Below are 27,273 nucleotides of genomic sequence, written 5' to 3'. Positions count from 1 at the left end.
CTGAAATTCATGCTATTATCAAGCATCACCTAAGATTATTCCAGATTCCCTCTTTAAAGTTTACTGTGTCTATATAAACACAGAGATATCTAGCCAACTGATAGGGTTTCATGGAAAAAAACCAGCCCAGTAAACTCCTGCAAAATTGATGTTCTTTGTCTTAATTACATATATCACTGGCACTGTACAAGACTATTCTCACAGTATGCAAATTCATATGTAAGTGTTGATCTCAGTTACTGTGTACTGGCCTTACCTTTAACATTAATGGATTCTTGTTCTGATGACAAAATCTCATTGCTTTTTGTCTTATTCAGTTCTTGGTTTGAAGTCTATTGGAGAAAGTGAAAACAAGTTAAACGAATTCTACTTCATAGCTTATTGGCTAATTTACTCTCCCTTGCTAACTAGAAACACACTGTACACTTACTCCACGTTTATGTCTTTTAACCAGCATGAAATAGATATCAAGTTCTACTCTCTATTTATCAGCTAATCAGCCCAACCACATTTTAAGATAAACGATTAACAATGATATGTGTGTTTTATCTAAGCATTTAGTTTTCTTTTCAGTATAGTAGTTCCCAGACAAATGCTTTAGTTCTACCAAAAAGATCTATTGTTTCATAGCCTTTAAAGTAAAATGTGCCAGTTAAACCCTTGCCTCAAATTTAGTAGCTGTTTAGTAAACTTAAGTTCCAAAACACTCAGAAGTCAGTCTTATTTAGCTAAACATCAAAAATTGACAAGTCTGCAGAACCAGATCACACATGTCTAAATGACTTCTGCAAAGGAAAGCCCAAACAGAACTTGATGTCAGCAAACACAAAGCCAGTTAAAGGTTTAAAACTTGATGCTTTTTTTGAAAGTTTATCTTTTCTACTGCAGCTTAATATTTTCCCTCTCTGACAGCAGATTTCAACATTAGTTTTGTCTGTGTCCATCCATCCATTTTGGCATCAACCATACCAACAATAAATTCAGGTGGAGAATGAACATAGGTATTTTGTATGTAGCAGCTATTGCTTTCATGTAGTTTCCTGCATCATTCTTCTACTTTCATTAGTATGAAAACAGTGCAACAAGAAAACCCAAAACGTTATATACAGATATTTGTCTGAACACTGGCTTAGGTTTGTTCTGCGTTTACAACTTTGGTGATACCTGTTCATTTTCAGTTGTTTCACTGCTGGCTTGTAGTGATGTCTGCACATCAACAGGTCCTTCCTCAAATTCTATTTCTTCATCTTCGTTCTCATCTTCTCCACTGCCATAGTTAGTCAGAGCTTGTGTTTCTGCTTTTGATAAACCTGAAAGCAAATCAATGTAAAACCACTTTCAGATTGGATTTACTTATTGACAGAGCCTGACAGAGTAGAAGTCAGGCTGAAAAATCCAAATCCCTTTGGGGAATTTACTACAACAATCAGTTACAAATCATACTTCGAAACATTCTTTGAAATTAAGATACAGTGATGACTTACTTTCAAAGATCCATGTGCTGTACTATATATAAGCTGTACTACCAACAAGCACCACTCTGTTGGTGTGGAATATCTAATTTACTAAACAAGTTGATGTGAATACAAAGACGTAATATATAAAGAGAAACCAAACCATGAAGTACTTGGTCTAAGACTAACAGGATAAAAAAAAAAAAAATCACTAAAATACACAAGCTTGAAGAGAAGCATATTAAAAAAAAAAATAATCACAATTTAAATGCAAAAACTGCAAAAAAAAATTAGCAGCTTTCACATCCTTCAGATTAAACACTGAGAAACTTGAAGTTTACCTTAGACAGGATACTTTACTTAAACAATTAATCTGATTCCAATAGGTGTTTCTACAGATCTACTGATTATAACGAACAAAAACTCTAACTGGAATGCTTAAACCTTGCTTACAATACTAGTAAGCAAAATACTGGAAAAAAATTCACTGGAAAATAATACACCTAACAAGAAAATCTGCGAGGAAAGGTATTACACAGCAGTAATTCACACAAATCCTGTCATAAAATTAGTTGGTCAAAACTACAGTGAAAATATTGAATAATCAGCTATAAAAATCACTTACTTATTGCCACTGGACCACTTTCGCTTTCCTCATCTTCCTCTTGATCAGACACATCAGACTTAATACTTTCAGGAACTCCATTACCACCATACTTTTCTGAGTCCTGTACTGGTTTAACAGTTTCGGTCTCATCCTTGTCCTAGGAAAACAAGGCATACTGTGCAATTTCACATCCATTTATCTAAAGATAGTTTGTGCATCAAGGAGTCACCTTTGTTTGTGAAAATAAAAAAACTACAGGCTAAAACCGAATGTTTAAGAAGTCCTTAAGGCCTTGGAATAAATACTGCAAAGGTACTCCTGAAATGGAGCATCAGAATCTACTATAAGAGATCATGCACTGTTCAGACATAACTATCAAGGACATTGTAACAGAATATGTCATTATCTAAAAATGTTCACACTGATCAGCAGAAAGATGTACTTGCATTTTACTCATGACCTCCCTATCTCTCATAAATGACCTCTAGTAAAAGTGAGGCTGCTTCTGCGACTTCCCATTTCTTTAGCAATAGCTACTCAGCAGTTTCCCTATTGAGTAATTTGCTAAATACTTTGAGTGAGAGAATTTTACTCAGTCCACACAAACCAAAGGTAAAGCCCCGAGTTTGACTCAAATCTTGACTCTTGTACAGTACAGCAACCATATCATATAGAGATGATCACTCACATTTCCAAAGTTATGTGGCAGAGGCTCTAAGCCCTAGAAAAAAACACTGACTATGCCCATATATCTGCCTATGCCCATGCACGTTCAGGAAAGCATTCAACATTCTACTTGGTACATTACTTACATCTTTCCCTGCGTTGGAAAAGCTGAATGTTCCAGCAGAAAATATGAAACCTCATATGCAATCCCTCTCCCCAACCACAATGGGTTTTGTTGAGGGGTTTCCAAAACAACGCAAAAAGGCAAAAATTTGGTGTTGTAACATTTAATACTCTGAGGACCTCAAGTGCCATTTGTCCTGACTCAGAATACATGCCTTCTATAGAAATAAAAACCTAAATGTTAACTGCTAAAAATAATTAAACATTTCTATTTATGGTCCTGGTTAACTTCCTCAAGGAATGAATACATTCTCGGTGTTCCGAGAGCTCTAGACCAAAGTCCGCAATAAACACCTTAGGAATACGTCTTTTCCCTTTTCTTTAAAATAAAGAAAATTAATACTAAAAGGGAAAGCAAGATCCTACTCTAAAGCTGATCAGCAAGTACCACAAAATATTTAATTTCAGTTGTGTATCATTCATCAGAGACTTTGCTCTTTATAGACTTCCAAATCATCAGTCATAAAGCTAAGTTCATTATACATATAGGTCACAAACAATAAATAGAAAAGCATCTTTAACACTACCTTTGTTTATCTCTGTGCACTTTTTGAAAGGTAATAAGATAACGTTTTATAAGAAATGCATCAAATATCTTTACACTGGTAATGGCTCTGCAGTAGAAATAGGAACAAACCCGAAAGCAAACAGGAAACTGACATCCATGTTTACTGAAGGCATATAATAATAAAGGCTTATTGATGCAGGCAGATATTTTGGTAGTCATTTTCCAGACCATCAACTTCAATTAAAAAGAAAGAAATTATAATTTACTTTGTTACTTTGATAAAGTAAATAATTGAAAACAACAGAAAGGAAATAATGTTAAATAAATTTATAAACATGATGTTAAATAAATTTATAAACACTAGGAAATGGGATGCTTATAGGTACTACATTCATATTATAGAAATCAGTAAGACTAAATGTTCTGTGATATTATCTGAGGGATACAGACAGCTGAGAAGCATAAACATACTTTGTCCTCATCGACATCTTCAGCAGATGAACAAACATCCACCTGGAGATCTTTTTTTGCCTAGAAGAAACACAAACTGTCTTCAATTCTAAACTGAAATAACTTTGAAATACTGAAACAAACTGTTTCATGAGTGCCTGGCTGAAATGCCAACTTGCCAAGAATAGCTATCTCAAAATGGCAACAAGTCTATATTTCAAGAGATGTTTACACAGATGTCTTCAAAATTTGAGAGTTGCAGAATATTACAAAAACTGTACTAGCTCTAGCTCTCTTTATTTGAACAATTATTTATAAGTGGGTCAATTCTCCAGTCTGTGGTTAAATCATATTTAACATACGGAATTAGATACACCAGCTCCAGACAAGACAGAGAGATGTCTGCATCAGGATCTCAGACTGGAAAGCTGTGAAAAAACCTTACAGCTAATCATGCTGGTCTGTACAAAGTAACCAGGGCCCCAGTTCTGTCTTATTTCTAGCTCAATTGAGCATGAACTGCTGCCAGAGCAACAAGGCATACATTGACCTTAACCCTAATTCTCTATCTTCCAGGAAAGCAGAAGAAATGCAGATCCAAGTTGGGTCTGTGCATTCTCATAACGGACTGATTTAAACACTATTAAGTAACAAAGACCCAATAAGCAACGTTAGAAAAAATAGGAAATCACGTCCAAATCCCTCTGGATTCAAGTGTTTCTTTGGCCTCTCTACAAGGCATTCCACAGCTTCTGTCACACCAGCCATACTACTGGTATATCCAAGCTTAACTACCTTTAAATCACAGAATCACTAGGTTGGAAAAGACCTTTTAGATCATCAAGTCCAACCATTCCTCTCCTGTTCTTGGGAAGCAATGGGAGGGCAAGAGACAGTAGCACTTTGTTAGCTACAGCCAGGACAAATGACTTCTTGCCATCTGTCTTACCCTTCAGAGAGACCTACTATGCATAAACTGTAGCTGATGATATGCTTAAAACTACTTATAGGACTTTGACAGATCACAAAATATCTTCTGTTGATATTTTAAATAAGAATGAGTTAAGGGTTTGCTATGGTATTTTTGTTTCAAAAAAAAAAAAAAGTTGAAAGATCACTGAAGTCACAACTGTAGTATAAAGGAAGAAACACTGAGGTAGATACCTATCAATTTAAGCACAGGAACATGATTTGGTTTAGTGTTTCTTTTGTTAATAGTACATATAGCTAAAAAAAAAAAAACTATGTTTCTAAAAACTGCAAATTAAAAATGGTGATGCAACATCTTCAATGTAAATGGTGTGAAAACCAACCAAAACTTACTTTGCTCGAGGAGAACATGCATTACAGTCTCAAATATTTCTGTATTTTGCAGTCACGTTCTAGAAGGTGGTATTTTCTACACATGCCAAGAAGCTAACTATTTGATGACTTCATAGGACTTATCAAGTTAAGTACAGATGGTGCCTGACTAAGGTGCAACAAAAGCTGTAAGCATAAACTGGAGAGATGATGAACTGGGACCCCCATATGTCAACATACAGTTAATTTTCTTCATAGTAGGTAGCATGGGGCTATGTTTTGGATTTGTGCTGAAAACAGTATTGATAACACAGGGACATTTTTGTTACTGCTGAGCAGACCTTACACAGAGTCAAGGCCTTTTCTGCATCTCATACCACTCCACCAGCGATTAGGCTGGGGGTACAAAAGATGACGGGACAGGACACAGCTGCAACAGCTGGCCCCAATTGAACAAAGGGATATTCCATACCACAGGACATTGTGCTCAGTACATAAAGCCGGAAGAGGAAGAACGAAGAGGGAGAATGGCATTTGCCTTCTCAAGTAACAGTTACACATGATGGAGCCCTGCTTTCATGGAGATGGCTAAACATCGCCCTGACAATGGGAAACAGTGAGTGAATTCCTTGGTTTGCTTTGCTTGCTCATGCAGTTTTTGCTTTACCCATTAAACTGTCCTTATATCAACCCATGAATTCTCTCGCTTCTACCCTTCCAATTCTCTCTCCCACCCCACTAAGGGGAGTGAAAAAGTGGCTGTGTGGTGCTTAGCTGCCCACTGGGGTTAAACTACAACTACTCAATGGCCTCAGATGTCAATACTGTTTCAACACTTGACGACTACTTCCCACATGCACATATAACCACTAAAATGCATTTTCTCTGAATTACCAGAGTCTACACAATTAGATATCTGTCATAGACACTCATCTACAATACAGACATCTTACTGAGGAAAATAGTTTATACTTCTACACAAGCAATACTGTGACTACACAGCCCTAATCAGTAGAAGAAAAAAACCCAAAAAACTAAGGTAATCAAAGTAGTTTACGAAATACAGATATTTAGGAAACTCAGAAAAGTACATTTTCAACAATATAACACAAACCTCTTTAGCATAAGACTGTATCACCTCAGTAGTTTCTGTTTTTCTTTTACATCTCTGCTTTACAGAAATACTGTTGTTGTCCAAGTCTTGCATGAGTTTAAAAAAGGCTAATTCATTAAATAACACTTCAGAGATCTCGACAAGAAGATCTTCCCCACAATCTTTTAATTTTCTACCAGAAAATTTCGCCAGTGAATCCTGTGAAGAGAAATAATTCTTCAGTTTTTGAAACAGGCTTTCAAGCATCAAAGATGACATATTTGTCATATTTCTACTAATGTAAAATTAGTTATTAACTCAAAAATAGCCTGCACCTTTTTTCAAAAGATGATTTAGCATCTTAAACAGATTTTAAGTAGAATCTCTAGTCGCATAGCACAGAGCTTATCTAGCTACTGATTTAAACTTTATACTTGTAGAAGAAAATAGAAAGGAGCAGCCTACTGATTTTCAGAAAATATCCATGAAAAGCATCACCAGGGCTCTCTCTGAAGACATCTACAGGCGGAAGGTACACCTCTTACTATCTGGCAGTGATGGAAAAAGTTCTGTTTCTTAGGAAACAGGATAATACCTCATTGGTATCAAAGCTGAAGTATAATAGCAGTTATGGTATTGAAGTTGTAAAATATAACATATATTTTACATATATAGCTGGTTTATCTGTAGCTCATTATCCAAGCACAGTAGTGCTGCAAAACAACACTGAAAAATTACTAACCTGAAGTATACTGCCAAGTTGCTTATGAAAGAACTTCACAAATTCTTTACTTTCATCGTTTTGTTGTGTAAGAGTCAAGACCATACGTCTCACTGATGTCAATAATTGAGAAGAACATACTTCATCCAAGTGTTCCTAAATCAGTATCACAGAATCAGCTTAGTTACCACTTTTATTTATTTATTTATTTATACACACCCACCCACCCCTATAATAATATCCATGCAGACAATGGGGGTTCTATGTCTAAAAAAAAAATAATCACCTGTCCACTGAAGGAACAGCACTCCATGAACAGGTCCTAACACATGTCTCAAAACAAAGTGGAACACAGTTACAGCAGATACCATACTTCCTTAAATTAATCTGCCACAACACACAAAGCTTTCCCTCACTTTTCCAGTACATGCCACCTTTTAAAGTTTGGACAAATTAAAAATCTTCATATATTGTAGATGTGCACTCCAAGTGTATTGAAGTTTATGTTAGATTTACTGCTGTTAAGTTTCCTTAAAATTGCAAAGAAAACAGAAGCCTTCAGGCACTGACTCTTGGTATGTTAACAATATACAGTGTCTTTAAAATGAGTTCAACCAATTAACTTATTAAACAAGCTTAAGTTTATGTACTGTGCATACTATCAAAGGGAACAGGGAGATTACTTAAGCATCTTAGAACTCCATCTTCTCTGCCTCTTTAACCTTGAAAAGAATGAATTGTGACTAGCTCTCCTTCCTTAAAGCCTTTGACACAGTTTCTCACAGCACTCTGCTTCAGAAACTGTCTGCCTCTGGCCTAGATGGGCGCACACTCTCCTAGGTTAAAAACTGCTTGGATGGCCAGGCCCAGAGAGTGGTGGTCCAGCTGGAGGCCAGTCACAAGTGGGGTTCTTCAGGGCTCGGTACTGGGTCCAGCCCTGTTCAATGTCTTTATCAATGACCTGGCTGAAGGCATTGAGTGCACCCTCAGCAAGTTTGCGGATGACACTAAGCTGGGTGGAAGCGTGGGTCTGCTGGCGGGTAGGGAGGCTCTGCAAAGGGATCTGAACAGGCTGGACCACTGGGCTGAGGCCAATGGCGTGACATTCAACAAGGCCAAAGGCTGGGTCTTGCACTTGGGGCACAACAACCCTATGCAGTGCTACAGACTGGGGGAAGAGTGGCTGGAAAGCTGTACAGAGGAGAAGGACCTGGGGGTAATGGTTGACAGCCGACTGAACATGAGCCAGCAGTGTGCCCAGGCGGCCAAGAAGGCCAATGGCATCTTGGCTTGTGTCAGAAATGGTGTGACCAGCAGGTCCAGGGAGGTGAGTCTCCCTCTGTACTCAGCACTGGTGAGACTGCACCTTGAGTACTCTGTTCAGTTCTGGGCCCCTCACCACAAGAAGGATGTTGAGGCTCTGCAGCGTGTCCAGAGAAGAGCAACAAAGCTGGTGAGGGGGCTGGAGAACAAGTCTTACGAGGAGCGGCTGAGAGAGCTGGGGTTGTTTAGCCTGAAGAAGAGGAGGCTGAGGGGAGACCTTATCGCTCTCTACAACTACCTGAAAGGAGGTTGTGGAGAGGAGGGAGCTGGGCTCTTCTCCCAAGTGACTGTGGATAGGACAAGGGGGAATGGCCTGAAGCTCCACCAGGGGAGGTTCAGGCTGGATATCAGAAAAAAATTCTTCACAGAAAGAGTCATCGGGCACTGGAACAGGCTGCCCAGGGAGGTGGTCGAGTCACCTTCCCTGGAGGTATTTAAGGAAGGGGTTGATGAAGTGCTTAGGGACATGGTTTAATGGAGTGTTAGGAATGGTTGGACTCAATGATCCAGTGGGTCCTTTCCAACCTGGTGATTCTATGATTCTTAGTAATACATTTGTCACCTTTATTTTACAAGCTCTCAACAACTCTAATGCTATTACATTTGTAAACAGGAAAAAATAATGGTAAAAACTCAAGAGATATCCTTTAAAAATATCTCAAGTTACATCATATGCAACAGTCATAACTAAAATTATTTCAGTTCTTTTTCCTAAAAGGCAGCAAATATTTCAGAAGTACATTCTCTATTTGATTTGGTCAGCTCTACAGAAATCTCTCCTCCTCTTGACATCAAGTCCACCAGCGCTATGCAATCTAGAAACCTTACCATTTATTTCTCCTATTAAAAACTCCACAGAATCTTTCTGTTGGAGTGTTTAGCTCCTACTTCATCCTCAGCAAAGTTTGCAACTTAACACATTTATTGTCAGTTGTTGCTAAGATGCAAGTTATCCATTTTAAATAATGTTCTTCTATCCAATTATTCAATTACCGAAACAAGTTCTTACCTTCAGAAAAGGAATGACCTCTTTCATAATTGCTTTGATCTGCCGGTCAAGCTGCTGAGTATCTATACGAGGACATGGAACAGCAGAAATTTCACTTGACTGTGGCACAGGAAGACATTCACTGGTACTTTGACCTCATTAAAAAAAAAAATTGCACACTTAAGTCATTCAACATCACTACTAAAAAAAATTTTTCATAACAATATTCCCTCTTTTAAAAAATAAGTTACTTCAGTATGTAAAGGTCCTTTGAAACTTTGCTAAGTTTTCAATATAAATGAAGAACAAAACAAGTCAGCCAATTAAATGTTTCTTGGTATTTAGAATAATTCTTTTCTAAAACTAAACAAAATATGTATATACGTGCATACCTTCTAATTTAGCAGCAGAAGCACCCTGAAAATTACTAGAGCAGCCCTCAGAGTCAAGGGTACTTTCAGCTTCAATTTTCATACGCTCATATTCCCTCATCCTAGCCAAAGCTTGATCTAAGTGAATCACTGTGTCGCCTATATTTAGAATAAAAACATCTTTTAATCTAAAGTTTTCAACTGACAGACAAATAAACAATGATAAAAATTAATTCAAAGCCACAAGTTTTGAAATCTACATATAGCTGTAGTTTAGTTATAATATTTTATTACACTCTTCAATCGACTCAAAGTGTTTCACAAGTAGCTAATTTCTCTAAGCGTTGTTTTACAAAATGTGGCTACACGCTAAAAATCAAAGAATAGTACACTACTCAAGAGTAGGCAATTACAAGCATTTTAGGAGGAAGAGAGGAAAACAACATTGTAAATTACATCATTCTTACCAAGGTTATCAGTGGCAAAGGGCTCAAAATTTGAAGATGTAGACATAGAACTCCCATTGTCTGCATCATTTTGTTCACAATCTTGACACGCTCCTGTCGAAAAGTTCTTGCCAAATGTTTCCTAAAGAAACACCACAGAACTAAATACAAACCAGAATGCACTATCCTCACAGGTGTCAACAAGCCAGCAATTCTGTTTGGCTACATCCTGTAGTATCAAGACCAGCTACCAGACTGCGTGACTGAGAAACAACCTTACTTTCAGTACATAAATCCATCAGGCGATTCTACCATATTTGTTTCAAATACTTCAACCACATAACACGTAAAAAACTGTATAGAGGCATCAGCGATTTCCAAATAAAAAAAAAAAAGCAAAAATCTCTTGGGAATCCTGTGACTAGTACTTGCCCTGATCTTACTCACATGAGGATTTTGGCTCCCTTTGAATACCAGTTTCCAATTTGTTCTCCTCTCCATCTTCTATTCCTTCCCTAGACATCACTCGTTTAAAGCACAAAGAATCTTACTATGTTTAATCACTTTTGCACTAAGATTCTCTTGCATTTCTTCATTTAGAAAAATCTGTGTAAGTTGGTATTTTAGAAAAATTCAGTTGCTAGTACGGATATTTCAGTAGACAAGCACAAACGTAAACTGAAAAGAGAAGTTGACAATGAACTAGCTTCTGAACTTGAAAACTTACATCATCTGTAGAAGCAAGGCTCTCACTGGGAGTGAGTTCAGAATTTGATGCCATCCATGCTGCAGAACTGAGTGATTTTGTGCACTTCCCTTTTTCGCTGTTGTCAGATATATGTCTGGTCACTATATCCTGGAAAAGATAACTCTGTACTGTAAAAACGATCCAAGATTTGCTTGATTCACACACTAGATAAAAAATTCTGTGCATACCTGCAAAGCATATAGAGCCCTTTGCCTCAGGTAATCTGTATTTAACAGCTGAAGCTCATGGAAAAGTTCAATAAGAAAGTGGGGACGAGACTCATTCTGAGAAATAAGCGTTGCCACTTCAGAATAAATTGTGTCTCTCAAAGCTTCAAACATAGAAAGATCACTACCAGTTTCTGTAGGAAAAAAAGGAACTCATTAAGTCCTTGACATGCGTCCTGCTGAAACAAAACTGCCTATTAGGTATGCAAGCTACAAGAACACAAATTTTCTCTCACTGTAGATTCCATTACATAGCCACTTTCTTAAAGCTTACTTATTTCCTGAAGGGCAACAAATATTCACGCATTTTTAAATAATACTTTAGGTAACCCTTTGTATAAGAAGCCAAGTGTAAAGCATTCATAGGAATAACTTCCTTCACAATTTTGGATAACACCTTTAGACAGTACTCTTTAAAGAGAACATTGCACACAATACAATGTTGCTATCAGAACAGGTATACAACACTGAAAAAAAAGTTTTAAGATGTTCCAAACAAGATAGCCAAAGGTCTCAAGTTTATATAATACAAGTAGTCCACACTTTAGCAACACAAGTAACAACATCAAGAAAGCTCTGGACTGAATTGAAGAAAGCCACTCCTTCTCACACAAGCATAAATCCTACGTTCTCATACATGTATAGTATCACTTCTGAAGCTCATATCAAACCTCTTACCCTTAAGCCCTATTGCATATGAATAGCACAATGTGTTCCCTAGTAAGTCTTCCATTCCTTAGAAAATTAAGAATTATCCTTGCATGTCAACAATTATTACATACATATTTTGGCAGCGCTGAATGAAAAAAAGTTAAATTTTGAAAACTCAGCTTAGTTTAACAGATGCATATTGGTTAGTATTCAAGTTAATGAAGTTATTAGCAATACAGTAAATGTTAAGGTGCAATTTGATTATCTGCAAATAGTTTCAGTATTTTGAAGCATAGAGACAAGAATTTTTGAACATTTAAAAAGCACTAGAAATAGCTGCCTTCCCTCACTAATAAAACCCAATAGTAGCTTTTACATATACTAAAAATGCCTACTGAAATTAGTTTTCTGTTGCAGTATATGCCTGCGTATTTTCCACTTGTGATTAACAAAGAACATGGTAAACACATTCTCCACATTATAATTCAAAGTAGTTTGTATCACTGCATTTCATGCAAATTGCAAGTAACTTCTCTTGCCTTGTTTATAGAGAAGGTGCTTCAAGAATAGCGATTTTGAACATCTGCTAAACAGTCTGAGTTATAGGACCAAAGTTAAGAGGAAGAAAAAAACAAAACGTAATAGGACATTGTTGAAGCTAAGCAGTGAATGCATTACCTGGCACTTCAATGCATGCATTTCTGTTAGACTGCTGCAGAATTCTCCTAGCATGCGCTGTAGGAAAGTGGGGATAGACAGTGATAAACACAAAAATGCGCACCAGAAATAAAGACAGGGTCTATACAAAAAAGCAGGAGGAAAATTGCTCAGTCATCCAAACCATACCAAAGCTGCTTATTGTAAGAACTTGACTGGTAAATGTTTATTATGTATACCAATAAACAGCTCTTAGTGTGGACACAGCTACATTGTCAAAGCTGTACATCGTGCTACCATTACTGAAATTTCTGCGTCTTTCAAACAAAACAAAGGTATTGGCAGAACCTAAAAAGACACAGAAGAGAATATTTTTATGACCTAGACACAAGAAAAGCAGTGCAGATGGCAAAAATGTAAGCGTTTATGTGATGTTATAAGACTGAGTTTGAATGACATTTGATAGAGCTCCTTTAAGCATGATTAGAAAGAAAACATGTATGCAGTACAGGATGTAGTTCCAACGCTAAAGAAATTTCATCTGTTGTGCAGTTACCTTCCATAAAAACACCAACAAATGGGTGAAGTTTTCAGTTGGCTAGGTTTTTGTTTGTTTTAGAGTAACAGATTTGTTTCTAAATTATTTTGATCACACACCTGATCTATAGAAAACACTCAAAAGGAATCAACACCTGACTTTCTACACACTTTTATATTTACAGCATCTTTACAAATTAAAAGCAAGATCTATATGCTACAGATAGAGTAACCTCATCTTAATACACTGCTTTTAAATTATACCTTAGCAATTAAGAATGGAGGCCCTCAAAGAAGTTCACAAACTAATTACTGACATTCGGAAAAGAATACCTGAAGACATCTCTGTAGATCTACTGTACTTAATTATTTTTTCCAATTGTTCCCGATTCCTTTTGCTGAACACCTTTGCACGAACAACCTCTTCAGAGTGTCTGCTTTCATTGCTCTTGCAGGGCTCACATACACTAGAAGCACTTGCACTTTCATAACCTTATGGGAGGGAATGAAACAGAAGGAATGCAACAAAACAGCTTACAAAATGTTTTATTACTTCTAAAACTTTATTCAATGGCAATCTTAAAAATGCAAAACACCCATGATGTTTTCTAGCCAAAATTTCTCCTCTGTACACTGAAGCCCTACAGGAGCACTAAATCCTCAGTGGCTGTAATAGTACTATACATGCTAGGACTTCTCTTCTAACATAGTATTTTACTGAAGTGCATATTTCAGCAAGTCATCTAGTGTGGACACGAAGACATAATGATGAGGAACATTCTCCTGATGGCTTATTCCAAATTTTAATGCATCTGAATCCACTATCCATTCATATCATGACGTCCTAATCCGATATGCTTTTTATTTTCTAATACACTAAACAACCTTACGCAGTATGAAATTTATATTCATTATAGGTACTATTTATGGAGAGTAAATTCTCTGGAACACAACAACTATAATCCAAGTTGAATTTGCCATGATATCTAAGATTACAACCTACCAATGTTTTTAGTTCTGCCTTTTAGCTGAGAACAACTCTTCCTCTTGTTCTTTGATTTGGGTGTTTTATCTTTTGATGCCAAGCTCGCTTGCGCTAATGCTTTTCTGGATTTAAATGTCTTTGTCACAGTAGTTGGGTCTACAGGATCAGGCATGCTACTAAAACTCTCCAAGGACTCTTCATCAAACGCTCTTCTCCTGTTCCTATCAGCCTGATTTTTATGACCAGAAGCAACATTTTGTACTGAAACTGCAAAACCTGCTTTCTGCTGAGACTGATCATCTTTTTTCACTTCCTGGCTATCATTAAGCCAAGCCGATCTTTTTTCCATCTCCTCTTCGTGTTGTTTGTGACTCCTTCTGTGAGAGAGAAAGACCACATTTATCACAACTTATCTCAGACAGACAGAAACAGCATGTATTACCAGGCAAATAGCTCTATCCATAATGCAAGTTACCTGCCCTAGTTACTGAATCACTAAACATCGGGGAGGGAACTAGCAAACTAGTGAGAACCCTTCCAAATGGAAAACCGAAGATGTCTGAAGAAATTTGCATTTATCACTAATTTCAACCTCAATATACATAGGCAGCCATTGCTGTGCTCAAATAGTACTACAGGACAAAACATTTCTTAAACCAATATTTGTTACAATCTATTGCACCACAGAAAAAAGAAGCATTCACTGAAATCTGATATTATATCCTAACAGCTGATTTTTGAAACAAACTGAAATGAAACCTTCCTCCACTTATAAAATGTATCACAAAACTACCTCAACACTATATTTGATCTTAAAATATTAATGAAATTATACATTAATATACAGGAAAGAAGAACACTGCAGTAAAAAAAAGTTACAACTGGAAACTGCAAAGGTTAATCTCATTTTGTAATTCTGTTATTTGCCTGAAAGATAAATTCCCTAAAGGAATTACGAACTCCCAGAAGCCCGAGAAAAGCGAGGAGAGAAGGAGGAAAAATTATCAAAGGATAGTTGCACTGCAACATTACATACCTTTGTTTTTCTGCTCCATTAGAGGAACTGCTTTCAAAAGGTTTGGGGAATGCCATATACTCAGCTTTCCCAGAAGCATTATGATCTAGAGGATGTTGCTGCTGCTGCTCATTGCTGTGTGGGGAAATATTGTGTGCAAAATCTCCAAACCCACAAGGGAACACTGGATTATAGTTAATACCTACAAAATAAAGAGTCAGAAGACATTACCTCATTTATCTGTGTGAAAAAAAGTAAAATTTGAGACATTGTGTGGCAACATCCAATTATAAAGCAAAACTAAAGGCGGGAAGTAAGCAAAAGCTGTTGTCATCTTGAAAGCACTGCAATAATAGCAATTTAACGTAAACGCAGGTTTTGAACATTACTAGATACTCCATGCACCACCACAATCCCATCACCGGAGAGATAAAGGTACTCCAAGAAACCCCAGTAAAAAGGTCCTACAAGCGAAGGTAAAAATTCCATCAGTTGCAAAAAAAGCAGTCTACATGCAAAGTTTATCCATATTTCAACTATAAATTCAAGACACTTATTTTAACTTTAGAATCTTTATAGTAGTGGAAAATTGAACATAACTGCTCATCTGTGCAGGTTCTGTATAATTTAAAATATATCCTTAAACAGAAAACAGACTTTAGAACTAGACTGTAGTTTTCAGATTCTATGTCTATTTTCTGGTTTCCTGAAAAGGCCAAAACATATTACTATGACAGCTTTAACAACTTCTAATGATACAGTAAAATACCTACATTTACATTTTTTTTTTTTTTGCATTTAAAATTCAACAGTAAAAGTAGATTAGGTAAAGCGAATAGGAACACTGTATCCAAATCAACTGTATCTCTCTAATGGGAACAAAAATTGGCAACTCCCTCCATTTACAGTCATTTAGATTAAAACACATGAACAAACTTCTGCTAGGATAACACAGACTCATTCAAGCACTGTTTTAAGACTGTTTCAATATAAAGGAAAAGTCAAGAGAGTCAGCAAGTTCACATTAAGATTTCAATAATATGAGGGAACGAAAATTCTTAAAATTCGTATTGCTTTCACACCTGTAGTACTACACACCTGGAGCAAAGGAAGAAAAATTAGTAAATCCTGGTACATTAATCAGGTTCACAGGTTGTGGAGGAAAGCTGAATGGACAGAAAACAGGAGATGGAGGTGGTGGTGCACTACTGCCTCTCTCCTTCCTTGATGGCTTCTCTTGACACTGTTGTACTTCTTGCTGATGCATAAGATCATTTAACATTTGTTTCAATCTTAAAAAGAAGGAAAAATAAGCTCTTGGGGAAAAAAAATTTAACAGAAAGCTGTAAATTTATACTCAAATAATTTGAGATGCTTATTATTTCACCCGCCCCATATAATGTATGTTAAGAACTGCTCCATTTAGCTAGTAAAAGAAAAAACCTTCAATAAAAAGCCCTTGTATTTAACCCTGAGCAACAGACAGGAACAGTTTTAAAATCAAACTCTGTACTAGTGGTCATGTTTAAAAAAGTTAAACATCCCCACAAGAACAACAAAAAAACCTGATTAGATATTAAAAAAATACATCGGCTGAAAAGGAAACTTAAATGGAAACAACCAAAGACACCAACTAAAATATTTGCACAAGTGGCATTAAAACTAGTTAAAACATATTATATAAGAGGCCAGTAACCTTACACCACTTAACAAACACAAAACAGACGAACAGCTTGAACATTTAGGTCACAAACCAAAATGACTACTACATCTTCTTTTAAAAAATATCATTGTTCAGAAGGTAAAAGTAGTACATTCAAATGGAATTTTAACAAGTTTGAGTCATAAGTAAGCATAAATTCTGATTGACAACACTAATGAAGGACATTTTCTACCATCTTTCTTGAACCACTGGAATCCAGAATCTTACCAGGTAGTCTAGCAAAGACTAGAGACATGAAACCATACTCAAGGAGACCAAGTCTAAACAAATGAAGGCAAGTAAAGACACAAAGGATTTTTGGAAGAGATGATGACTTTTGGTTCTCTCCACTAAAGATTGCTCAAAAAGAACCATCTCAAATGTGTTAAAGCAGTAGTGAAAAACACCCCATGAAATGCTATATACAATTTTAACAGCTTGTAATCAACTCAGAAGTTCAACAGTCTTGTATTTAACCATTATCTGTAACCTTTTATTTACATAACTGTGTTCTCTGTTACTGAAAATTTTCCAGTTCCACAAACACTAATACAGCCAACAAACCTTTGGACATTATTCTGCTGCCAAGTCAGCTGAGTGTAACATTGGTTTAACTGATGCATAATAAGATGTACTTGTGAAGATGCAATATTATTCGGCATCATACTGTATTGGCCTGTAAGCAAAGTTTGTAGAAGACAAGAGAGGGTCTGTGGAAAGAAAATACATGACAGTGACCAAATTACCAAAACCAGAAATTACTGCTGCAAAGATTTAGAGGAGGAAAACACAAAATAAGAACAGCAAAATAACTCTCTTATTCCTACCTGTTGATCCTGCATCAAAGTTTGACAAACACTGACACTAAATTCATACTGTTTCTTCAACTGATTGATCTGCTCTTGCCATTGTTCCTTTTCTTCCACATATGAAAGTTCAGACATCCACCGAAGGTTTTCCTGACGTCGCATGCTTAAGTTTTGCTGTTGCCTGGCCTTAGAAACTGGACGATGATTCCCATCCGCTGAAAGAGGACGGCAATTTTTCCACCTGGGCAATGGAAAAACAGAGGAAGAATAAGGATACAAAATTTCAAACAACTTCTTTTAATGATACTTCCATTATTTCAATTATCTTTCTATTATACATCAACAACTCACTTGGCACAGGCTATTTCAGCATGCCAGCTAATCAACCATGCCATTGTGTCAATCCAACAGTATCCTAAACAAATGGAAAATAATAGCCACTCAAGTGACAACCACTGTCAAAAAAGAACTGCTAAGGACATTTCCGGATCTTGTTTTCAGTATTGTTCATTACCGATATATACCACACTCTCCTGGGTTGAAAACTGGTTGGACGTCTGGGCCCAGAGAGTGGTGGTAAATGGAGTTAACTCCAGCTGGAGGCCAGTTACAAGTGGGGTTCCTCAGGGCTTGATACTAGGTCCAGCCCTGTTCAATGTCTTTATCAATGACCTGGCTGAAGGCATTGAGTGCACCCTCAGCAAGTTTGCGGATGACACTAAGTTGGGTGGAAGCATGGATCTGCTGGAGGGTAGGGAGGCTCTGCAAAGGGATCTGAACAGGCTGAACCACTGGGCTGAGGCCAATGGCATGAGGTTTAACAAGGCCAAAGGCCGGGTCTTGCACTTGGGGCACAACAACCCTATGCAGTGCTACACACTGGGGGAAGTCTAGCTAGAAAGCTGCCTAGAGGAGAAGGACCTGGGGGTGCTGGTTGACAGCCGAGACTGAACATGAGCCAGCAGTGTGCCCAGGTGGCCAAGAAGGCCAATGGCATCTTGGCTTGTGTCAGAAATGGTGTGACCAGTAGGTCCAGGGAGGTGAGTCTCCCTCTGTACTCAGCACTGGTGAGACTGCACCTTGAGTACTCTGTTCAGTTCTGGGCCCCTCACCACAAGAAGGATGTTGAGGCTCTGCAGCGTGTCCAGAGAAGAGCAACAAAGCTGGTGAGGGAGCTGGAGAACAAGTCTTACAAGGAGCGGCTGAGAGAGCTGGGGTTGTTTAGCCTTGAGAAGAGGAGGCTGAGAGGAGACCTTATTGCTCTGTACAACTACCCGAAAGGAGGCTGTAGAGAGGAAGGAGTTGGCCTTATCTCCCAAGTGACAGGGGACAGGACAAGGGGGAATGGCCTGAAGCTCCTCCAGAGGTGGTTCAGGCTGGACATCAGGAAAAATTTTTTCACAGAAACGGTCGTGGGGCACTGGCAGAGGCTGTCCAGGGAGGTGGTGGAGTCCCCATCCCTGGAGGTGTTTAAAAGACAGGTAGGCGAGGACATGGTTTAGGGGCAGATAGGAATGGTTGGACTCGATGATCCAGTGGGTCCTTTCCAACCTAGTGATTCTATGATTCTATAATATGTACTGAGATATAAATAGAAGCCACCAACATAATACATGAAGAATTAGGAAGTTCAGGTCCTGAATAGAAAGCCACTATCTACCAAAACTATTTTGGTACCAATCCCAAAAGAAAATCGATTTAAGAGATACACATTACTTTTAACATGGCATTTTCGTTGAGTCACGAAAGCTTATTGAGGAAATCAACCAGGTAAGTAAGAGTTAAAAACATTCATGTTAATTAAAAAGATTTAATAAGGAATAGTTTCCAAAACTCCCAACAATTTGAAAGCATAAATGTCAGAGTTAAATTCTCTGAATTACTTTTTTTGAAGAGATTGATCAATATCGTGGTAAAAATTTCATATAGGTTATCTTTAAGCTGACTAAACCAACATGGAAACATAAGGAGCTACTGCAATGCAATCAGACAGCTCAGTGGCAAACGTTCAAAATGACTGAAAACAGAAGAAATAATCACATTAGTTACATGCTTTGCAGCTACAGAAACTTAGCCAATAAAGTGTATCTGCAGATAGCTCCCCAGCAAGCAGAAAGAAATTTCACTTTGCTCTAAGAGGATGCCTTGTAGTTAATGCAATGCTTGTTCCACCTTTTCCAAATATACAGGCATCGAATCAGAAAGTAATGTCACTAACCTGTCCTTGTTTTCTTTAGCAAAATAGGCATTTTCTGGTATGTTGTTATTGGGATAACCAGCAAAACTGTCATTCAAACTTGACGCGTCCTCTTCCTCTTCTTCTGCCTGACCAACTCCATCAGAGAGATAACCGTCTTCATCTCCATCCTCTTCATCCAGTGCACACTGGGTAGAACCTCCCCAGGTAGCCATGGTCCTATGGAACATTGTAGAGGGGGAAGAAAAAAAAACGAGAAAAATTAAAGACAGGTGTTTGGGAAGGGAGTAGTATATATATTTTTTTTTATAGTGTATGACAAATTATTGAAACTATCTGTGGACAATTACAAGTCTGTCTTCAATTAACCAAGCAACACCAAAAATAATTTAAACATCATCTCACCAATGCAAAATAAAACTATTATTTAACTGCCCCAGCATCAGAAAAACAAGATTAATAACTCTTTTGGAAAATTATTACTTTACTATCATTATAAATGGTGTAGCAATGATGAAATATTACTCTAAGCACGTGGCATTTACAACACATTTTCCTCTCCTTCTATGGAGCAGGGAAGACTAAATATGCTGGGAAGACCCATAGAATTGTCAAGGTGCCAACTAAGTCACTTTAGATAGTCAAGAAATTCATTTACTGCTCTGTTCTATCAGCACATTCAGTGTGCAGATGAAAAGAGGAAACTGACCGAAGACCGACATCTTTTAAACAACACAAGTGCCCACGGACTAACACAGCAACTCGTGCTCTTACTTTTCAGTCCTACTCTGCTGTGGAGTATGCTGAGCTTCTGATCCTTCACTTTTAACAGATGCAGCAACAGTAGATACTGTTTCTGCAAGCTCTCTCCTCCTCTGGTGTTCAGCCATTAAAGCTTCAAGTTGCTTTCTTCTCTGTCGTAACTCCTCTCTTACAATCTCATGTCTTCTCATCTCAGACCATAACTGCAGTAAAATGGAAGACATCTGAACATAAACAATCTAAACTAAATCAAGTTAAAATTTCAGTATTTGATACTACTCTGATACATTTTTGTTCAGGCATTGGTATTACACTGTAACTAAAGCTACAGCACAGAAAGCAGCAAAGTAGGCTCCATATTTGCTGGTTTTCCCAAATATTGTGAAATTGAAGTAAGTAAAAAAAACCCCAAAAGAATGTGTTGTAATGTTTCATTACGAAAAACAGCACATATTTCCCTCAACACTGTTTTTATCACATAATTTATGCATTATTAGTTAGCTATTTAAGTAGCATGACAGAATATTACCCTCTCGAGATATCTGAAAATTGTGCCAAGTATTTCTTTGATAGAGGATACATCAATGAGATTTTCTGCAACCTGCAGAAACGTCAAGTTGCAGCATATATTTGAACAAGACTTAAGGATGACTCACAAAAAAGGGCACATAAAGGGAAAGGTACAGACGGAAAGCAGCCTTCACCTACCCTAAATCAGATACAGTGAAAGCATAAATGGCAAGGGACTTATACAAACAGGGAAACAGCATAAAAGTAATAACATAGAGGACAAAACCAACTGAAAATTAATTAAACTGGAAAACGCAGATTTAAGAGAGGCAAGCAAGTGATAATGCACTTAAGTCTGAAAGCACCTGAACTAGCTGTTGGTGCTGCAGCCAGGTTTCCCAACAAAAATCCACACTGTTTTCACATTTAATAACCCAGCCTCCTTGCAGAATGTTAGCAATTGCAACAGCACATTGATTTTCAAGATTTTATTTTTAGCAGGAAGAATTCAGACTTTTTGCTTAGTGAAGAGACAAATTGCTCTATAATGTTTATTTGGAAGAAGCCAAAGTTCTGAACTTGTCTTCTTGGAGCAGAAAAATATGGCTTTTAATGACAACAGCACAGGCACTGCACAAGCAGCCTCACCTAAACTGTTAGAAGAGAACTTACAAGAATGCTGATGCACTAAGAAAGTCTATTAAAAAAAACATTTTCAGGTACTTGTTTCTGATGTCACGTCTAGCCAGCAAGCAGTTTTCATCACATATCCTTCTACCCCTAGAAATGCTAGCATAATTTTCAAAAAGAGTAAGTAATATCCAGATCAGAATTTAAGACAGGAATTTTTGGGGAAAAGGGCAAGGAAGATGTATAGAAGGTAAACTACTTCTCAAATACTGCCATCATTTCCTTTATGAATGACTTCCCTATGGATTACACCATCAAATGCTCACGGGAAAAATTCAAAATTCATTCAACTTCCACATTAATACTTGGCAACAATTCCTACATCTGGAGAAAGATCTCTTACCAGTTCAGGTCAATATTTACTTCTTTCCAGAAATGAAACAAAGCAGTTACACACACTTTGCTAAAGTGGCTAGTACTCCCTCTTGCAAGTAGCTGAAGTTTTTTACCTTTTTAAAACCTTTTTATAGTCACAGAATGTCAAGTATGAAATACCTCATTGCCTACCGGTACAGATTCATCAAACTCAAGTAAAGACTTGCCAGCTGTGTTATACTCATTCATGGTCAGAGCTGAGGTTGCCGGTGAACTCTGCCTATTTGTGGGGCTGTTATCCAGGCCAGCTGACAACTGAAGGAGAAACAGGTTTTAGAAAGCTACTGGACTCTACCTACTGTTAAAATCCAACACAGTTCAGGTTTTATGAGAAAGGATAATTAGTATTCAGAGAAAAAGGATTTTCAAATCAAGGCTAAAAACTTATTACAAAACTTGGCCAAGAATGACAAAACCAACTTATTTTCATGTAATAGAGTGTAATATAACGCTGTAGATGCACAGTACTGATAATTTACCGCTCACTTAATTGAAAAAACTTCATCTTCCAAGAGCATGAGAAACAGTATGGCACTGTACATTTCAGTTTGAATAAAACAATGTTGATCAGGCTCAGAAGACACAATATTATTTCAGAATACCAAACTCTGCAAACATCTAAGAGGACTGAAGATGCAGGGACTAGAAGGCATGGACAAACTGCAGGCTAAAAATAAGACAAGGTTCTTTCTTTGAAGACTTTAAAGCAATTATCTCATTCCTAAAGTGGAATGAGATAATCAGAGTTCCCTGGGCTTAGAAGTCCAGCTGCTTACAGTACACAAGTATTATCAATTCTATGTTTTTTCCAGTTTTTAGAGTGAAAAAATGCTGTGAAAGGCATGTTTCATTGCTTAACACCATAAGAAAGCAAAGAAACTTCAACTTACTTGAAGGTCAGGACAAGCTTTCTGTAACACTTGTATTTTTTCTTGAATTTCAAACAGTTTTTTTCTTTCTTCATGTAACTGCTTTAGCTCTCGTTGCTGCTGCTGAAGTTTAGCTTCATAAAACTTCTCTCTGTGTAAGTAAGTTAACACATATTGCTTCGTAAGAAGCTGCCTACAGCATGATTCTACTATCCTTAGAGAAAGGCATACCTTGCTTTTACGTTCAGTCCTACATCTTTTTGTGATTTGTTGGTACTAGCTCGGACATTGTTTGGTTGTTGCTTTGTCTCTTCCACCTCACCCAAAACCAAGTCACCAATATTAGATGCATTTGCAATTGTTGCTTGAGGTTCCGGATCATCATCCTGAAAGGATGTGATAAAGGAAGTTAGGCTATTTTCAAGTCACTACACAAATTGTAACAAGTTTAGTTCATCAAACTAATGTTTCAAAACTAAGCAGTCTGAATAGCTTTATCTTTAGTTTGGATCATTAACTGAAATGTCATCATCTTCATGACATTGTGACTCTAAGATAAATTAAGTTAATGAAAGAATTTGAAGTTATAAAGCTCACACTATTGAAACTTCCACTACAAATGCAAGATGATTTGTATGATTCTGGAAGCATAAACCACTTGAATTGTACTTTATGCCTATGACTGAGTAGACAGAAACACAAGACATGTCAAGAAACAAAGAGGGAGGCGAAAAGAGGAACAGAAGGAGACTGAGGTGAACAAGACTGCTTAACTACTGTAGTCATGAGGTTAAATATTACTCTTAATAGCTTAAAATAAAACTATTCTTAAAAGTTAAATGTAAAATATTTTAGAAACAGTCTTCTACACAGCTCTCAATTCTACTTTTCTTTTTTTCTTTTTGTATTTTCAGTCCTCAGCTTAAATTGAAAATTTTCAAGCTGCAGCCACTTCTTTTGTTTTCCAACATGATCACTCTTAATACACAAACTGCTGAACAGAGAGATCATCACCAGTGACCAAGTAGACCTACAGTACCATTACCAAGTACATACAGATGCAAGCCTTGTAAATGCAATGGGAAGACTGAAGACATGCCAGTAATTGCGTTATTTATTAAGGAAACTGCTGTATCATTGCCAATTCTGATTTACACCACTGTACAGTTAGCATCCCTTTAGTGGTGATAAAAAAACAAGCCTGACCCCAATGCTGTGAAATTTTTTATAGCAGTATAATCTTGAAACAACAAGGTGGTGTTTATACTGTTGCTATTGTAAAACAGATATTCTATTTGAGATTGACTTTAGCGTCCTCCACTAAGCCTTTACATTTCTGATACACTTGTGCATATTCAGCATGCAGACGTTGCGTTAGATAGTGCTCTAATGTGAGTATTCTGTAGAGACATTAGATTCATGAAAATATGTTTTTAATAAACATCACTAAATTGGCATGACTTAATTCCAAAATAGAAACACTGCCAATTCACAGCTGGCCCTCAAGATTCTAAAAAAACCCAAAAAACCCCAAACCCCTCAAAAAAAAAAAAATCCCCCCAAAAATCCAAACCCAAATGAAAATACCTTAACTTTTACATGTTGCAACATCTGAAGATTTTAATGCAAAACCAAGTCATTCTTCCTCACTGTTTGAATGATGTTGCAAAACCGAGGATTCAACAACTAAAACTGATGAATATTCATTATAATCTTAAAAATGGAAAACAATATTATTTTAAAAAAAATAGACTTCCTGGTTCATATTTTGTAATCCAGTGCTAGGGTTAAGTATTAAGGTCGCTCTTCTGTTAGTCAGCATCCCCCAAGAAAATTCCAGGTTTGAACTTCAGGAAGTATCAGCCCCAACTTCAGAAAAACCAAACATTTTCTCTTCTTCCCAGCCTAAAAATGAGCAATTCAGATTTTATACTAAGTGGTGTTTTTCCCCATTAAAAATTATACATTACACAAAATAATGAATGCTACATTTTTGTGCATATATTTATATTCATAAAATACCTGCACCATAGCAGCAAGGTTTTGTAACTGTCTAAGCTTCTGTTTTGCAGCTATAAGTCTATTGATCTTCTGCTCAAACTCAGCATCTCCAGCAGCATCACCCAGGCTGCTTCTGTGACTAGACACAGAATCTTCACTAATTCTATCTTCTTCCACTTCTTCATCTTCAGCTTGGGGTAGGTCAATATCTTTATCTTCCTCCCTATTATGACAGTCTGGAGGGTGGGGAGAGGAGGAAACAAAGCAGTAACAACGACACATGATTGAACTTCTTAAGTCCACTGTAATTACCGGTGTTAGAAAAAGATCAGCTTAATGATTAGACTCTTGAAGACTTTGTTAAACAAAGAAGGTTCTCCCAAATTCCACGCACTATCAGAATTATTTGCACCAACACTTAAAATTATTAGAAGATTTTCTAACATACCTAGAGTAGAAGACATTTTTAGAGTCCTTATATTAGCAGCAGATCGGTTATTTATTTCACAGTCTGTGTTAAGATGTCTCCCATCTCTGTTATTAGTTCCACACTGTACATTAGAGTTGCTATTTATTTCACTCCAGCTACTGATTCCTTGAGGGTTTCTAGGGTAAACCACATTACTCATGTTAACGTTTTAAGAACTGATACTAATGAAATTTAACTTCAGACATTTTCTTAACTGGCTTTTACAGGAATGTGTTGTGACCCTTTTTAATTAAAAACAAACAAAAAATTAAAATCATCCCCATGTAAAAATCTGGCTATGCATTATTGTTTGCTGTATCTACAGCAATACAAGAGGTTTGCAAGGTATGTCTATGTTATAAAAGCTTTATATGATTCATAGCTAAATTAGTATTGATTTCTGCACAGTGAAGAACCCTGATGCACGCAGCTGCCATTAGACTACAGCTCTAAATGCCTCTGTAAACTGAAGTTTGTTTTTATTCCAATTCTCTAGTCTAAACCTGTCAATCTTCTAGTGAGATTCCACACCCATAATGCAGTTCTTAAACGCAAAGAAACAACAATTTAAAGTCTCTTTCAGTGATTTTAGAAATGTCCAATCTCATCTACATTTGCTTTATAACTAAGTTACCAATGACAAGATTATAATTAATCATCTGTGTAAGAAAGCTACTTCAAGTTCAAAATTTTAGAGAGTTAATATAATCATCACAGAATTAAGTTACTTCTGGTTGACTGAAATAATGTGTTGCTTCCGGAAACCTCCAACAACTTGGCTACCAAGATTTAGGATGCCAAAGAATATGACAACCTAATATTTGTGACAGGCTGTGGATCCTCATGTTCAGAATCACTTTCTGATTCTTCTGTCTCTTCCTCTTCCTTAGTATTTTCATTCACAGCATCTGCCATCATGTCAGACGTTTGCTCATAGTAGTGAACTAGCTCACGTAACTCATTCAGCCTCTTACGGACTTCATTTAGCTTCCTGAGGAGAAAAAAAGAATATTTTGGCATATTAACCAAATCTAGGTAGGGCTAAAAAGTGTATACATATAAATCATCTATAGTTCTTAAACTTTACTGACGTTCCTAGGTGTAAAGAACCTCCTGCTTGAAGCTCTGAACTCACTTAACTATCTTGGAGTATTTACTAAGTGGTCTATAATTCTAAACAAAGTTTAGATTAAAACATGAAATGGTTTCTTAACACAGAACTTATTAAAAAGGTTAACGCTCAAAATCACTAAAGCACATTATGAAAAAAATATTGAAGAACTGTTACTGAAGCTTTTCTGTTGGATTCAGATTGTCATCCTCTTCACTCTCATTCTGAGAAACCAGGGAATCCGGAGGGTAGGGAGCAGATGCCACACTATTTGATTCACCATTGACAACAATTACGACGCCTACAGGACCAGAAGCAGCTGAAGTTGTACTTTGGTCAACAGTCCTTTGAGGTGAACTGGAAGCAGGAAAAACTATGGAAAAGAAATATAGCTCATAAGAACAACTTGTAAAGAAAAAAAGTCAGACAAGTCACAAAGCTTTTAAGAAAAAATCCTGTCATCACATCCTGACATTGCTTTATAAGTGCTACAGATACTGAAAATGCCAGCAAATAAAACTCTCCAAGACTCGTTTTGGAGTTTTAGAAAGCAAGCATCCTTTATTACAACGCTGGAAGCATGGAGGAATAATTCCATCTTGACTTGTTACTTATGATTTAGTTAGTTACAGAATATATTACCAATCTACATGCATATGTATAACACTACACAGAAATCTCATCCATATTCTATTACCTTCCAAGGCCTAATTTTAATGTTATTACAAACTTCACAACAGCCAAATGTCTGCTAATTGGGACAGTCCCATTTCTCTGTCTGACCTCACATTCTTTAGACAGAGAGGGAGATTATAAACAAGTGAGATGATTACAGAAGACGTTATC

General features: G+C 37.0%; 1 protein-coding gene across 10 annotated transcripts in view; it reads right to left on the bottom strand.

Annotated features, from left to right (window-relative positions):
- The window catches only part of PCM1 (pericentriolar material 1), a 45,282-nt gene that overhangs the window by 3,864 nt on the left and 14,145 nt on the right, over nucleotides 1–27,273 (bottom strand). For 5 of the 10 annotated variants that reach the window (XM_054064827.1, XM_054064826.1, XM_054064835.1 and 2 more), the window contains 27 exons: nucleotides 26,605–26,800; nucleotides 26,131–26,307; nucleotides 25,296–25,453; nucleotides 24,869–25,083; nucleotides 23,078–23,232; nucleotides 22,868–22,997; nucleotides 22,098–22,232; nucleotides 20,415–20,605; nucleotides 19,662–19,859; nucleotides 17,462–17,684; nucleotides 17,199–17,344; nucleotides 16,031–16,224; nucleotides 14,954–15,134; nucleotides 13,936–14,294; nucleotides 13,266–13,424; nucleotides 12,417–12,473; nucleotides 11,049–11,221; nucleotides 10,840–10,968; nucleotides 10,134–10,254; nucleotides 9,688–9,825; nucleotides 9,317–9,450; nucleotides 7,006–7,140; nucleotides 6,285–6,482; nucleotides 3,890–3,949; nucleotides 2,080–2,218; nucleotides 1,165–1,310; nucleotides 257–332 (listed from right to left, as the gene is read on the bottom strand). In XM_054064827.1, coding sequence (XP_053920802.1) covers nucleotides 257–332; nucleotides 1,165–1,310; nucleotides 2,080–2,218; nucleotides 3,890–3,949; nucleotides 6,285–6,482; nucleotides 7,006–7,140; nucleotides 9,317–9,450; nucleotides 9,688–9,825; nucleotides 10,134–10,254; nucleotides 10,840–10,968; nucleotides 11,049–11,221; nucleotides 12,417–12,473; nucleotides 13,266–13,424; nucleotides 13,936–14,294; nucleotides 14,954–15,134; nucleotides 16,031–16,224; nucleotides 17,199–17,344; nucleotides 17,462–17,684; nucleotides 19,662–19,859; nucleotides 20,415–20,605; nucleotides 22,098–22,232; nucleotides 22,868–22,997; nucleotides 23,078–23,232; nucleotides 24,869–25,083; nucleotides 25,296–25,453; nucleotides 26,131–26,307; nucleotides 26,605–26,800 — 4,323 coding nt within the window. The remainder of the gene's footprint in view (nucleotides 1–256; nucleotides 333–1,164; nucleotides 1,311–2,079; nucleotides 2,219–3,889; nucleotides 3,950–6,284; nucleotides 6,483–7,005; nucleotides 7,141–9,316; nucleotides 9,451–9,687; nucleotides 9,826–10,133; nucleotides 10,255–10,839; nucleotides 10,969–11,048; nucleotides 11,222–12,416; nucleotides 12,474–13,265; nucleotides 13,425–13,935; nucleotides 14,295–14,953; nucleotides 15,135–16,030; nucleotides 16,225–17,198; nucleotides 17,345–17,461; nucleotides 17,685–19,661; nucleotides 19,860–20,414; nucleotides 20,606–22,097; nucleotides 22,233–22,867; nucleotides 22,998–23,077; nucleotides 23,233–24,868; nucleotides 25,084–25,295; nucleotides 25,454–26,130; nucleotides 26,308–26,604; nucleotides 26,801–27,273) is intronic. The other 5 variants (XM_054064833.1, XM_054064836.1, XM_054064831.1 and 2 more) reach the window with 4 other exon arrangements.

Source organism: Cuculus canorus, chromosome 4 (genome assembly GCF_017976375.1).
Source record: "Cuculus canorus isolate bCucCan1 chromosome 4, bCucCan1.pri, whole genome shotgun sequence".
Classification (NCBI taxonomy): Eukaryota; Metazoa; Chordata; class Aves; order Cuculiformes; family Cuculidae; genus Cuculus; species Cuculus canorus.
The sequence above is the reverse complement of the archived record's forward strand: the minus strand, read 5'-3'. Positions and strand labels throughout refer to the sequence as shown.